Raw genomic sequence first — 13,003 nt, 5'->3', positions numbered from 1 at the left:
TACAATCTGCATTTCTTTCTGGCTTACTTGGTGTGTTGTAACATAACCAATGTGTTTTTCAGATGATTGACATGTTGTATTTCGTGGTGATCATGTTGGTGGTTCTTATGAGCTTTGGGGTAGCACGTCAGGCCATCCTACACCCAGACGAAGAGCCCACCTGGCGTCTAGCTCGAAACATTTTCTACATGCCTTACTGGATGATCTATGGCGAGGTGTTTGTGGACTCAATAGACCGTAAGACTAGAATTAATAGTAAGATTTTTTTTCCTGCTTCCAGAGTAGTCTGTCTTCAGTTGTGTTAGTCTTCCCTTACCTCTGTTTTACCCTGCTGATGAATTATTAGCCCATAGTTATATGTTATCCAGGTGATGAATGAATCAAACCATATGTCACCTAGATTTTAAATGTATGTTGTTTGCTGTGTCTGTCCCTTTCCATTGTAGATAAAATATATTCTAGCACTGCACTGTGGAATATCAAAAAATGGTATTTAGTAACTCACCTTTAAAAAACATTAGCAAATGCAGAAAAAAATTTAATTGAAGCAAATTACTTTACATTTTGGCTAAGAGCCTAAAACAAGTAAGCATCAAAATACTGATATTATTGTTTTTTTAGATTTACATGAGAAAGAGTTTAGCATCATGCTCTCTAAACTGCAATACAAAAACGTTCTGATTATCTCTTGAACATCAAGAACATCTGTTACTGTACGTACCTGTACCTGTAAATGATTTCACACAAAGCATGAAATTCAGTAAAAGATTATTTTATAAAACATCTCAAAATATTTGATTAAAAATCCAACACAACACAAATCACCCTATGCAGAAATTGTTTTAAAGCTATTTCTATGGCTGGAGGACTTAACTGAACCAAAGTTTGAGCAAAACGATCTAAATAAAAAAAATGGAACAGTGGTGAATTTTCTCAGGAATGACTAGATTGCTGAAAATCATTCAGTGGGTCAGAAACATCTAAAGAACAGCAGACATACACAAGCTTTTCGTAATGATGGTATATGGACAGACCAATTAAAATTGTAACTTTTTGTAAATCATCAAAATCTGGTGATACTGCATTTTATAGTAGAAACATTAACCAACAGTCAAACCTGATGATGTTTTGGGGCTGCTTTTTTGTACCAGAACCTGGATTTTGCACTAATCCTTTGAAAGAATGTATGGCTGAGAACTAAAAATGAGGAAAAAATGGGTTAATGCTGACATTATGTCTAAAATACAAAAGAAAGTTTACGTCTGAATATGCCTAGTCAAATTTCTGATTTGAAATTTTAAAAAAGTTATAAAATTTAAAAGTTTAAAATCTAATTATTAAGTAAAACAAATATGCAGTAATAAAGGCAGTTAAAAATGCATAATTTCTTCTGTTATACCCTTAAGCATTGCTGTTTTTGTTCTCTTTTTTTCGAATTTTCTAAAGTTTATGCCATGGAGATCAATCGTAAGTACATTTTACATTTCTAATATATTTCTAAGAAATTCTGCCCCTTCAGTATGAATTCTCTAGTTTAATTGGATGTTTTTCATCAGCACCATGTGGAGACAACATGTATGATGAGGATGGTAAGAAGCTTCCCCCCTGCATTCCTGGGGCATGGCTCACTCCAGCCATTATGGCCTGCTATTTGCTAGTGGCTAACATCCTCCTTGTTAACCTGCTTATTGCTGTCTTCAAGTAAGTGTATATTGTATATAGTTATACAGAAAGCAAATCTGCTTTAGGATTGATGTAAAAGTATATTTGACACAACTTAGCCATGAACAAATGAATTAATCTTTACATCAATGTTCTCAACAGCAACACCTTCTTTGAGGTAAAGTCCATTTCAAACCAGGTGTGGAAGTTCCAGCGCTATCAGCTGATCATGACTTTCCATGACAGGCCAGTGCTTCCTCCCCCTCTCATCATCTTCAGCCACATCTACATCCTTATGAGAAGATTCTGTTACCGCTGTGGCAAGAAGAAGGAAGTAGAGCTGGATGAGAAGGACAAAGGATTGAGTAAGCTCATTACAGATGATATCTGATTCACTTTACCAGTACAAAAAAAGCGACATGCAAGATGTGTAAAGTCATTTATTGATTTAGTAATAAAGCAGGTGATTTTTTATCAATAAATCCTAATTAATTAACATGAACTTGTTACAAAAAACACTGGCCCACTTTATGACCAAAACTATGGGGGGACCTGACTACGAGCTCCAATTTAAAATCCATTCAATCCCTTTACCCCCTGGTAGCTTTACCAGCCTAAAATAGGAGTGTAGGAGTGTATCTTTGTTCATTTGTGCATTTACTCAAAAGAGCATTTATCAGGGTGCACCTTGTACACCTTGTACACCTTGAAGAATAAAGATAAAAAGATGAATAATAATAAAAAATATAAATTGGTTTTAAAACACTGCGATGGACTGGCATCCTGTCCAGGGTGTTACTGTCTGCCTTGCACCCATTGAAAAGCTGGGATAGGCTCCAGCACGCCCTCCCCCCGCGACCCTAATTGGATAAGCGGTTAAGAAAGTAAGTGAATGCCGCTCAGGTGGCGCAGTGATAAAAGAACACGCTGGAACCAGAGCTGGGATCTCGAATACATTGCATTAAATCTCAGCTCCGCCTGCCGGCTAAGGCTGAGCCGCCACATGAACAACGATTGGCCTGTTGTTCAGAAATGGGCGGGACTAAGCTGGATGGGGTCTCTCTCTCTCATGACTGGTGCAATTACGACCTCTGCTGGCTGATTGATGACGCCTGCACAGAGATGAGAAAAGAGTGCTCTCAGTGTGTGTCTCTCCGTACACAACGCTGAGCTGCACTGCACTTGTCAAAGTGTAGGTGATAAGATGCATACGGCATGCTGCCAACTTGTCGGAGGGGGCGTGGGTTACCTTCCTTCTCCTCAATCAGAGCAGGGATTGGCATTGGTGGAGAGGAACCGTGACGCAATCGGGAACTTGGACGCGCTAAAAGGGAGAAAAAGCAAGTAAACTGTAAAAGTAAACTGCCCAGCTACATTTAACTTATTCCACTTCTCTTTTTGTTCTTTAAGAGCTTTTGCTGAATGCAGATGAATTAAAGTCATTGTATGAATTTGAGGAACAGTGTGTGGAAGAGTACTTCAGAGAGAACGAAGATATGCAGCAGTCCTCAAATGATGAAAGGATAAGGGTAACATTCGAAAGGTACATATATTGTAAAATTTACCATAACTAATCTATTGCTGAGCATATTCTGATATTCTATTATATAATGACATTTGAAAGCATTAATTGACTCAATCTGTTTGTGAGAAATGCATGTTCTTTGTCAAATCAGAACCATACTAGCCAATGCTGGACATCTGCAAACTCATGAACCATTTACCAGATTCACATGTCATGGAAGCATGTAATGTCTAAATGTGATTTATAAAACATGTAAATATATGTAAATATTTGTTCACACCTTACCAGGGTTGAAAACATGTCCATGCGCCTGGAGGAAGTCAATGAGAGAGAGATTGGCATGAAGACCTCTCTGCAGACAGTGGATCTGAGGCTGGCCCAGCTGGAGGACATCTACTCTCGCATTAGCATTGCTTTGGAGAAGCTGGCAGGAATCGATCACACTGAATTACACAGGACGCGGTCAGGGACATCCTCTGTGTGCGGCCAGTCATCTCTCCTCCGAACCAGCAGTCTTAACAGTGCTGATGGATACAACCTCTATCAATACAGCTTTGATGACTGCTCAGCCACAGAGGAGAAAAATGGTGCTAAACCCACCCAGTTTTTACCAGGAATAGTTGGGAAGGCATCAAGTTCTACAAAGGATTATGGGTCAGGCTTAGAGGTAGAGATTCCCGGACTGAGTAGTCACCCATGCTTAGGTTTGGACATCTTGATCCCACCTTGTGAGAAGACAACTGAATGTATTGATCAGGCTCAAGCTGACATTTCTCAGATGCTTCCAAAATGCGAAGTTCTTGATACTGCCATGCCGTTCTCTTTAGAAAAGGTAAAATCAATCAGAGATTTTCAATCAGAAAATCCGAGTTCTTCTCCATCTGCAGTACAAGGGGCAGAAAGCACCAGCTTGCTCTGTTCAGCTGGTGATTTAGTGTGCTGGGCCAAAGATCACAATTCAGGGTGGTGGAGTGCTGGCTCTGAGCACAAGCTTCAACCCAGCCTTTCTGGTCAATCACCACCAGATATACACATAATAAAAGCTCCAGATAAAAACTCTGACAATCAGTTGATGCTAAAAGTTGCGTTCATTAACACAACAGAAAAACATGAGGATGGCCTGAAAGATTTTAAGCAAGAGGAGGGTGCCACAGAGGATAGTCTAAACTCAACAGAAAACTCAGCCAGAGATTTAATAGAGACAAATCAAATATGGGAGAATATAGTAGATGGCAGGATGTACTCTCTGGAGGGTGTACCAGACTCTTGTCATCTACATGTACCTGAAGAAAAGGAGTTCTTTCCTGCAAGATCCAAGAGCTGGAACATGAAATGTACTAAAGCCTTGGCGGTAATCACAAACAAGTCTCGAGGCTCAAGCAGGGAGAGACGCCTATCATGTGGAAGTTCCCCGGAGAAGCCTGAAAAAGAGTCTGACAGTTAAGAAAACAGGAAGAAAAAAGCACTACATTTAAAGACAACTTGCTGCTAAATAGAAGTAAAAAATAAGTTAAGAACTTAAATTTGTGGAACACAATATTTATGCAATAGGATGGTCTTTGAGCAATTATGGCCTGGTCAGTTAAAGTCCTTTGAACAGGTCATGATTAACCAATACAGATAATCGTAATAAAATAATAAGTAGTTTAGTATATGTATGTATATCCTTACCCTTACTATCAATACCAGCATCTAGAAATATTAATTATTATGCAAACTGTCCATCTTATCCAGCAACATCTGGCTAGCTTCAGGAAACAGCTTCAGATTTAGTAAAAATATAGACAGTGTGAAATACTGTATGATTACAAATATTACTATAGATAATGTATAATTGTGTACACTAGTACTAGTAAGAACACAGATTAGCTGCTGATTGCACTAACCAATCAGCCCACCAGCATTGAGATCTCAAGCTTTCAATTTCTAATCTCAGCTGTGCTATTGATCAGTCGGACACCTACACTGGCAAAATTGGCTGTGTCTGTAGGAGGAAAAAGGTTGAATAGGGTTCCTCACTGCTACTGCAGTTGTTGCCTGCTGGATGGTCAAGAGATCTGATGGTCCATTCATGAATTTTTACATTTACATTTTCGGCATTTTAGCAGCTTTTATCCAAAGCTACTTATAGTTGTGACAGTATACAATATAAGCAACTGAGAGTTAAGGGCCTTGCTCAAGGACTATTTGTACACGATATTGATAGTTATAATTGGGAGTTTGTTTGTTTGTTTGTTTATTAGGGTTTTAACGTCATGTTTTACACACTTTGGTTACATTCATGACAGGAACGGTAGTTACACAAGATTCATATCGAACTGTCATGGACAATTTAGTGTCTCCAATTCACCTCACTTGCATGTCTTTGGACTGTGGGAGGAAACCGGAGCACCCGGAGGAAACCCACACGGACACGGGGAGAACATGCAAACTCCACACAGAAAGGACCCGGACCGCCCCACCTGGGGATCGAACCCAGGACCTTCTTGCTGTGAAGCGACAGTGCTACCCACTTAGCCACCGTGCTGCCCTATAATTGGGAGAGTTGGACTTGGATTGGGCTGAAAAGAGAGAAATTGGCACCACTGGTTTATTGACATTAAGCATGCATGTACACTTGCAATACAGATAATAACTGTTAGTCACTATTGCAAATATTGTAGTTTTTGCATGCTCAGAATTTGCATTGACCCCACTGAAGCCAATGTTTTTTTTACCTGAGATTTATTACTGCTTTAAGTTTAATTAAGACTTTTAAGAATTAAAAAGGACAGAGGGAAGTTTGAAGGATACAATTTGTTGTCTACAAAAATAGGAGACATTGTGCTATTTTTTCTTTGGGGGAAATACTTTTCTTGGAACTGTTATGGATTTAGTCTAGGCAAGTACACATAACCTGCTAATGGCTGGATTCTATGGCTTCATATCTGTTACATTTTTCGAACCTAATAACTTTTGAAGATTTCCATTATTCAGTAGAATGGTGCGTTTTCTCTGCCAGTGGTGAAAATACATTTATCTTGATTTTCCTCATAAGTAAGCAATTTAAAGCCTTTCTTTACTAACAATACTAGTAGTTATGAAATCTAATTTTAATGTTTGCTTTAAAAGCATCATTTTAAAGCCCAAAAAAATTATATTTCAACAATGAATACAAGTCAACAACAGCCACATACAAAATGAAGTATGTTTGGTACAATGAAAACCATAATCATATTTGTATACACAATTATGTTTTTATATGCAGATAAAAGGCAGGAAAATTCAAAGGCATTATTTTGCTGAGCACATTCACAGAAACAGTGTTTTGCCCCTCATACCAAACCTAAAGAAAGTCCTAATATAAAAGCTGACTTTTTTCTTGCAGGTGTCTGGCTATTAATAAATATTTGTTTTCATAGTTGGGATATAGCATTCATTTTCAGAAATCCTTACTAGGTACTCTGTTGTTACATTATACTACTCTTTACTATAAAGGAATGTTTTTTTTTTTACTTGTACAAGAAACAAAAGTTTCCAAGGGTGCTGGAACCCTATCGTTTTTGTTAGTTTTTTCATTCATTTTCTTTTCTTCTTCTACACACACTGATCAGCTATAAGATTAAAACCACCTCCTTATTTCTACACCCATTGTCCATTTTATCAGCTCCACTTACCATATAAAAGCATAATTACTGACTGTAGTCCATTTTTTTCTCTACATACTTTTTTAGCCTGCTTTTACCCTGTTCTTCAATGGTCAGGACCCCCACAGGACCACCATAGAGCAGGTATTATTTAGGTGGTGGATTATTCTCAGCACTGCAGTGACAATGACATGGTGGTGGTGTGTTAGTGTGTGTTGTGCTGGTATGAGTGGATCAGACACAGCAGCACTGCTGGAGTTTTTAAATACCGTGTCCACTCACTGTCCACTCTATTAGACACTCCTACCTAGTTGGTCCACTTTGTAGATGTGAAGTCAGAGACGATCGCTCATCTATTGCTGCTTTTTGAGTTGGTCATCTTCTAGACCTTCATCAGTGGTCACAGGACGCTGCCCACAGGGTGCTGTTGGATGGATATATTTGGTTGGTGGACTATTCTCAGTCCCGCAGGGACAGTAAGGTGTTTAAAAACTCCATCAGCACTGCTGTGTCTGATCCACTCATACCAGCACAACACACACTAACACACCACCACCATGTCAGTGTCACTGCAATGCTGAGAATGCTCCACCACCCAAATAATACCTGCTCTGTAGTGGTCCTGGAAGAGTTCTGACCATTGAAGAACAGCATGAAAGGGGGGCTAACAAAGCATGCAGAAAAACAGATGGACTACAGTCGTTAATTGTAGAACTACAAAGTGCTTCTTTATGGTAAGAGGAGCTGATAAAATGAACAGTGAGTGTAGAAACAAGGAGGTGGTTTTAATGTTATGGCTGATCAGTGTATATCTCCTGCCTAAATCTTTCAATATAGTAGAAAATAAATAATAACAATATTTTGTTGTAATAATAAAAATTGCCCTTTTTATTACTACGCCCAACTTCAACATTACATTCATGATTTCATGATTACAAAAATACAAACAAGACAACATGGTAAGGGTGGTTTTTAAAAGGAATTATAGTAATAATTTAGCGCTCTCTAGCGTTTAGTACGGTGAATTACAGATACTTTCTGGTTACACGATTGCAGTTTGTAGGGTAACAGAGCAAAAACAGATATTTATCACACAAATAATCACTCTTAGCGGATTTACTACGGTTATATGTGGTACAATAAAATGTAAACACACACAAAACAATAGAGATTACATGCTCCTTTTTCAAAAATAAGCCTACCAGATGAGTAGGTTTAGATTAACACTTTCCTGGTGAACTGATAGATGGCACAACACAAAATAATACATTATAGAAACTCAAATAATTACAGTCACAGTTCTGTAATTAACATAATAAACATTTAACATAACACAAAAACAGTGAATATCAGTGCTGGAATAATCTGCTACATTTGTATATATTATATGCAGAATTTAAACACATTAAGACACTTCCGTTTATGTAACTATAATACAGACATTTTAAGGCCTCAATAATAGAGATGGCAAAAATAAAGGAAGGGAGTATTGCCAAAGAATCTGTCAGTCTCTGAAACCTCAGTGCAACATTTTCTTATGATAGTTATCGGAGATTTGAGCATCATCTTATTGCCACATACTGGAATCTTAACAGAAAGCAAGTCTCTGTGCTTCTGTTCCAAGTTACACAAAACATGATGTGTGATTGCAGCTGTAACATTTGTGTCCAGTGTCTGTGTGCTTTGATTTTATTTACATATTAACACTAACTGCTTTAGTTCTGGCAAAAATACACTCTGGATAGTTGTGCTGTTTGGCACTTTTACTACCTGCTGCACCAAGCCACCATAGGAATAAGACAAAAGAACACTGAGAAGCACTACTAGGGGATAACAATACCCTCAAATTCTCTCTTTTTAACCATGTAAAACAACATACTTGTCTGTTTGTAACTAGCTGGTAGCCATCTTCATGGATCTGACAAGAATCAGTACAGGGTGAATTCTTCTTGTTCCTCATTCTTTGTCCCGTTTTTCGGTTACGGGGTCGGCATTTCCGGCTTCTTCCCATTGGGGATCACAGGCGGGATTTGGCACAGTTTTACACTGGATGCCCTTCCTGACACAACCCTCCCTATTTATCTGGGCTTGGGACCGGCACTGCGATGCACTGGTCTGTGCATCCCAGCGGCTAGGTAACTATGGGACAATTCAGAGTCTCCAATTAGCCTAGCGGCATGTCTTTGGACTGTGGGAGGAAACCCACGCAGACACGGGGAGAACATGCAAACTCCACACAGAAAGGACCCGGACCGCCACTTAGCCACCGTGCTGCCCCAGTACAGGAATAACTAAAACCAAATATTTATACAGCATTAAACCTAATTTCCCTCAGTTAGTGCCCGTGTTAGCATGATGCTAATTCACTCTCAAACAGCCACTCCTGCAGCTAGCAGCACAAACAAGCAAGTATGCACGGAATGGTTTCAGAGTTTTTTTGTAAGTCTGTCAAAAATACTACAAGTCAAAGTAACAAAATCTAACAGATCACATGATGCACTTGTTTGGAATACAATAGTTGTGGTTTCTGGTGTTCAAACAGTATGACAGAATTTGAACATTGAAAATACTTTTCTAAACAAGTCTAAACTGCTGTATTAGTAATGCCCTAAACACCATATTTTGCAATCCAGAGCACAGAACGTTATTTTATGCTGTAAACATGTGCGATGTTAAAACACAACATACAACCACACACATGAACACACCATTAAATCTGACCACAAACTGTCATGAATCCTCCTGCTACAACGCATGTGATTTTTTGTGTAACATGCTAACAGAAGCTCAAAGAGAATTAACCAAGTTAGTCTTTGGATTCCAGTATGGGATGACTTTAAAATGAAATGTGTATACCAAACAAATTTCAAAACACCAGTACAATTAATGCTACTTATTATACTATTCAACTGGGTGCAAATGCATAGACATGAATTGATTAGGCAAACTGACAACTTCAATACAATGTAATCATATATTTTCATGTGATGCCTACTGAGGAGCTACTAGTAATGGATATAACGGGTTGTGACAAATGTAAACCAAAATTCTCTTAGCCTTCGACAAACATGATGTTTTTAAACTAAATGCTAAAAACAAAACATGAACCGCACATCATACAATAATAAAGCAAGCATTAGTGGCTTTCCTATAAATTCTTTTGCAAATATTTGTAATTCCTTCCCATTGTCCACCACTCCAGACAAAACATTCAAACAGTTTTACAAGGTGAATATCAGTCAAAAACACTGTACATTTTGCTACCATTTGTCAAACACAGTTTGTCCCAGAAGGTAACAGTTCAGCACAATCTGGTGTTTTCCTGTTTAAATACTCCTGCTTATGCTATTCAGTGCTGGCGTGCAATGTATAGGCTACTACGAACAAGAAAACTTACCTGAAAGCAGTTAATAAAACACAAAGATATAGACAGACATGATTTTGATATGATAGACTAGTATTTCACAAATGCAACATAAGCGATTAGTTAATTTTCTTAATATAATAGGGCTATAATGACATTAAAATTACATTATCTGCAACAGCACAACAATTAACAGAGCAAAAGAGGCAGATTATATCTGGTTACAGCCACAGTGTTGTAATTAATTGCTTAACTTACTAAAACAAATGACATTGTGCTACTTTAAGGCATACTGAACTCTTGTGATGGACCTTCAAATGTACTATACTTATTTCTATATATACCAGACTTCACCATGTTAAATGTATGCTAAATATTCTCTTACTAAGTTTTGGGAGTTAAGTTCATACTATTACTTTACCACCTGCTTGACGCAGACTCAAATGTCCTTATATTAGTCATTTTTTCCCCCATTATTTTTACTTGGGAAGCTGTATAGTAAACACAACCTTTTCTCTAATCTTTTTTTCCTACCATGTATAAATGTATTTCTGTTTATTTAATTAAAATGATGAGGCAACAGTACATACACAGTATTTTTAACAACCCTCATAGTTCTTAATTGACTGCTTCATCACACAAAACTTACTTCCACAAATCTCACTTCCAAAGAAAAAAAGTGCAATATTTTCAAATACTGATGAAAATGTCAAAAGCTACTTCAAATACCAAACATTTAATATACAACAATCACAAAAATGATAGTGGGACTTTTTTTGTTAAATTAAGTCAAATTAAAACTGTGCCGGACTCTAACCCCTATATATATATATATATATATATATTTAGATATATATTATTTATATGTATTGTCTATATTAGTGGCTGTGCTTTATAGGCACATGGACAAACTGTAAAAGCCTTACTGTACTACACTGTATAGCCAAACTTATACATGTGCTTAACATGGGCTTCTTTGACATCATATTTTAAACTATGGACATTAATATAAGGTGCCCCTCTTATTTGCAGCCAACAGTGTCCACTTTTCTGGGAAGGCTTTCCACAAAAATGTGGAATGTGTGTGTGGAAGTGTGTGGCCATTTAACTGAGCATTTATAAGGTCAGGTACTGATGTTGGACAAAAAGTCCTGACTCACAATCAACGTTCCAATTAATCCCAAAGCTGTTTAATAGTGTTGAGGTCAGGTCTCTGTGCAGGCCACTAGAGTTCTGCAAGAAACCTGTCAAATCCAAACTTGTGTCTTTATACAAACTTGTTTGAACACATCTTATTTATTTTATGCATTATAAAATCTTCATTAATTTTATACAAGTTATCAATGGTTGTCAAACACCTGAACTCAATAATTAGAAGGGGGCCTATATACTTTTGGCCATACAGTGTATTACTTATCATGCTCTACAGCCATAATGTTTTATATTCTTTCATTCACCTATTTCAGTATATGTCAGGAATATAATACAAACCCCATTCACAGAAAAGTTGAGACATTTTGTATAATGCAATAAAAATTAGCAATTCCCTAATTCCTCTTAACCTTGATGACCTGAGAAAAGTACCAAGTAGAAAAGCACAAATTTAGAATTTGATGTTTGCAACACATTAAAAAAAGTTGGGACAGATGCATGTTTAACACTGGTTTACATCACCTTTTCAAATAAGGACATTTATTAATCATTTGGATTGGGGAATACCATTTTTGCTTGTTAAAAACAATAGTTGCCATTGTGTGATAACATGCATAACATGCCCTACATTTTCAATAGGAGACAGATCTGGACTGCAGGCAGGCCAGTCAAACACACACTGTTGTAGCACATGTAGAATGAGGCCTGGTGTTGTCTTGCTAAAATAACCATGGACTTCCTGGGATAAGATGTCACACTGATGGCAGCATACGTCTCTCTAAAATCTTATTACATGCCTCTACATTAATGGTACCTTCTCTAATGCATGTAAGTTACCCATGCTGTGGGCACCCATCCCCATACCATGAAACATGCTGGCTTCTGCACCTTTCACTAATAGCAGTCTGGATGGTCCTTTTTGTCTTTGGCATAAAGAACTCAACATTTGATTTACCCGATAACAAGCTGAAACATGAACTCACCTGACCACAGCACGTTTTTACTGTCTTTTGGTCCATCTGAGATGAACTCAGGCTCAGAACTAGGCAGTGTTTCTGCATAGAACTGATATATGGCTTTCAATAAGGCATACTGTATATGGCATGACAGTTTTAGGTTGCATTTTTTGACTGTGTTAAGTGTTTTACGAAGTACTCCAGAGCCAATGTGGCTAAATTAATCCCGGTAGCATGTTTCTCATGCAATGTCTGAGGGCTTGGAGGGTACACACAATCAAGCATTTTTTTGCCTTACGCTAAACAGATTTTTACAGAATCCCAAAATCTTTTCACAATATTGTGTATGGTAGATGGTGAAAGACAAATTAGTTTCAATCTTGCATTGAGAAATGTTCTTTCTGAACAAAGACTAAGCCTTTGTTGAATCTTCCTTTTATATCCATCATGATTTTACTAATTGACCTGCTTTAGTAAAATAATTCAAAATAGTGTAACTTCAACATTCAATTAACTTTTCACTATTTTTGCTGTCTCAACTTTTTTTGTTGCACTGAATATCTGTTTATATTTACAAAATACAATTCAGTTGCCAAAACATGTCTTTTCTTTGTACTTTTGTCAGTTAAATAAACGTCCAAGAGAATTATCAAATCACAGATTCTTGTTTTTATTGCATTATACAAAATGTCCAATGTTTGAGTCTAAAAATTAGGTT

The 13,003-nt window shown here is 37.4% G+C and overlaps 1 protein-coding gene across 1 annotated transcript in view; it reads left to right on the top strand.

Moving 5' to 3' along the window:
* LOC134318872 (transient receptor potential cation channel subfamily M member 1-like) overlaps positions 1-4,631 on the top strand; it is a 31,493-nt gene extending 26,862 nt beyond the window's left edge. Inside the window, exons 22-27 of the mRNA XM_062999857.1 lie at positions 63-255; positions 1,447-1,467; positions 1,557-1,701; positions 1,825-2,027; positions 3,073-3,205; positions 3,476-4,631. Of these exons, the coding sequence (XP_062855927.1) occupies positions 63-255; positions 1,447-1,467; positions 1,557-1,701; positions 1,825-2,027; positions 3,073-3,205; positions 3,476-4,631 (1,851 nt within the window). The remainder of the gene's footprint in view (positions 1-62; positions 256-1,446; positions 1,468-1,556; positions 1,702-1,824; positions 2,028-3,072; positions 3,206-3,475) is intronic.
* The last annotated feature ends 8,372 nt before the right edge of the window (positions 4,632-13,003 follow it).

The sequence above is a fragment of the Trichomycterus rosablanca genome, chromosome 1 (assembly GCF_030014385.1).
Source record: "Trichomycterus rosablanca isolate fTriRos1 chromosome 1, fTriRos1.hap1, whole genome shotgun sequence".
In the NCBI taxonomy this organism is placed as follows: Eukaryota; Metazoa; Chordata; class Actinopteri; order Siluriformes; family Trichomycteridae; genus Trichomycterus; species Trichomycterus rosablanca.
The sequence above is the reverse complement of the archived record's forward strand: the minus strand, read 5'-3'. Positions and strand labels throughout refer to the sequence as shown.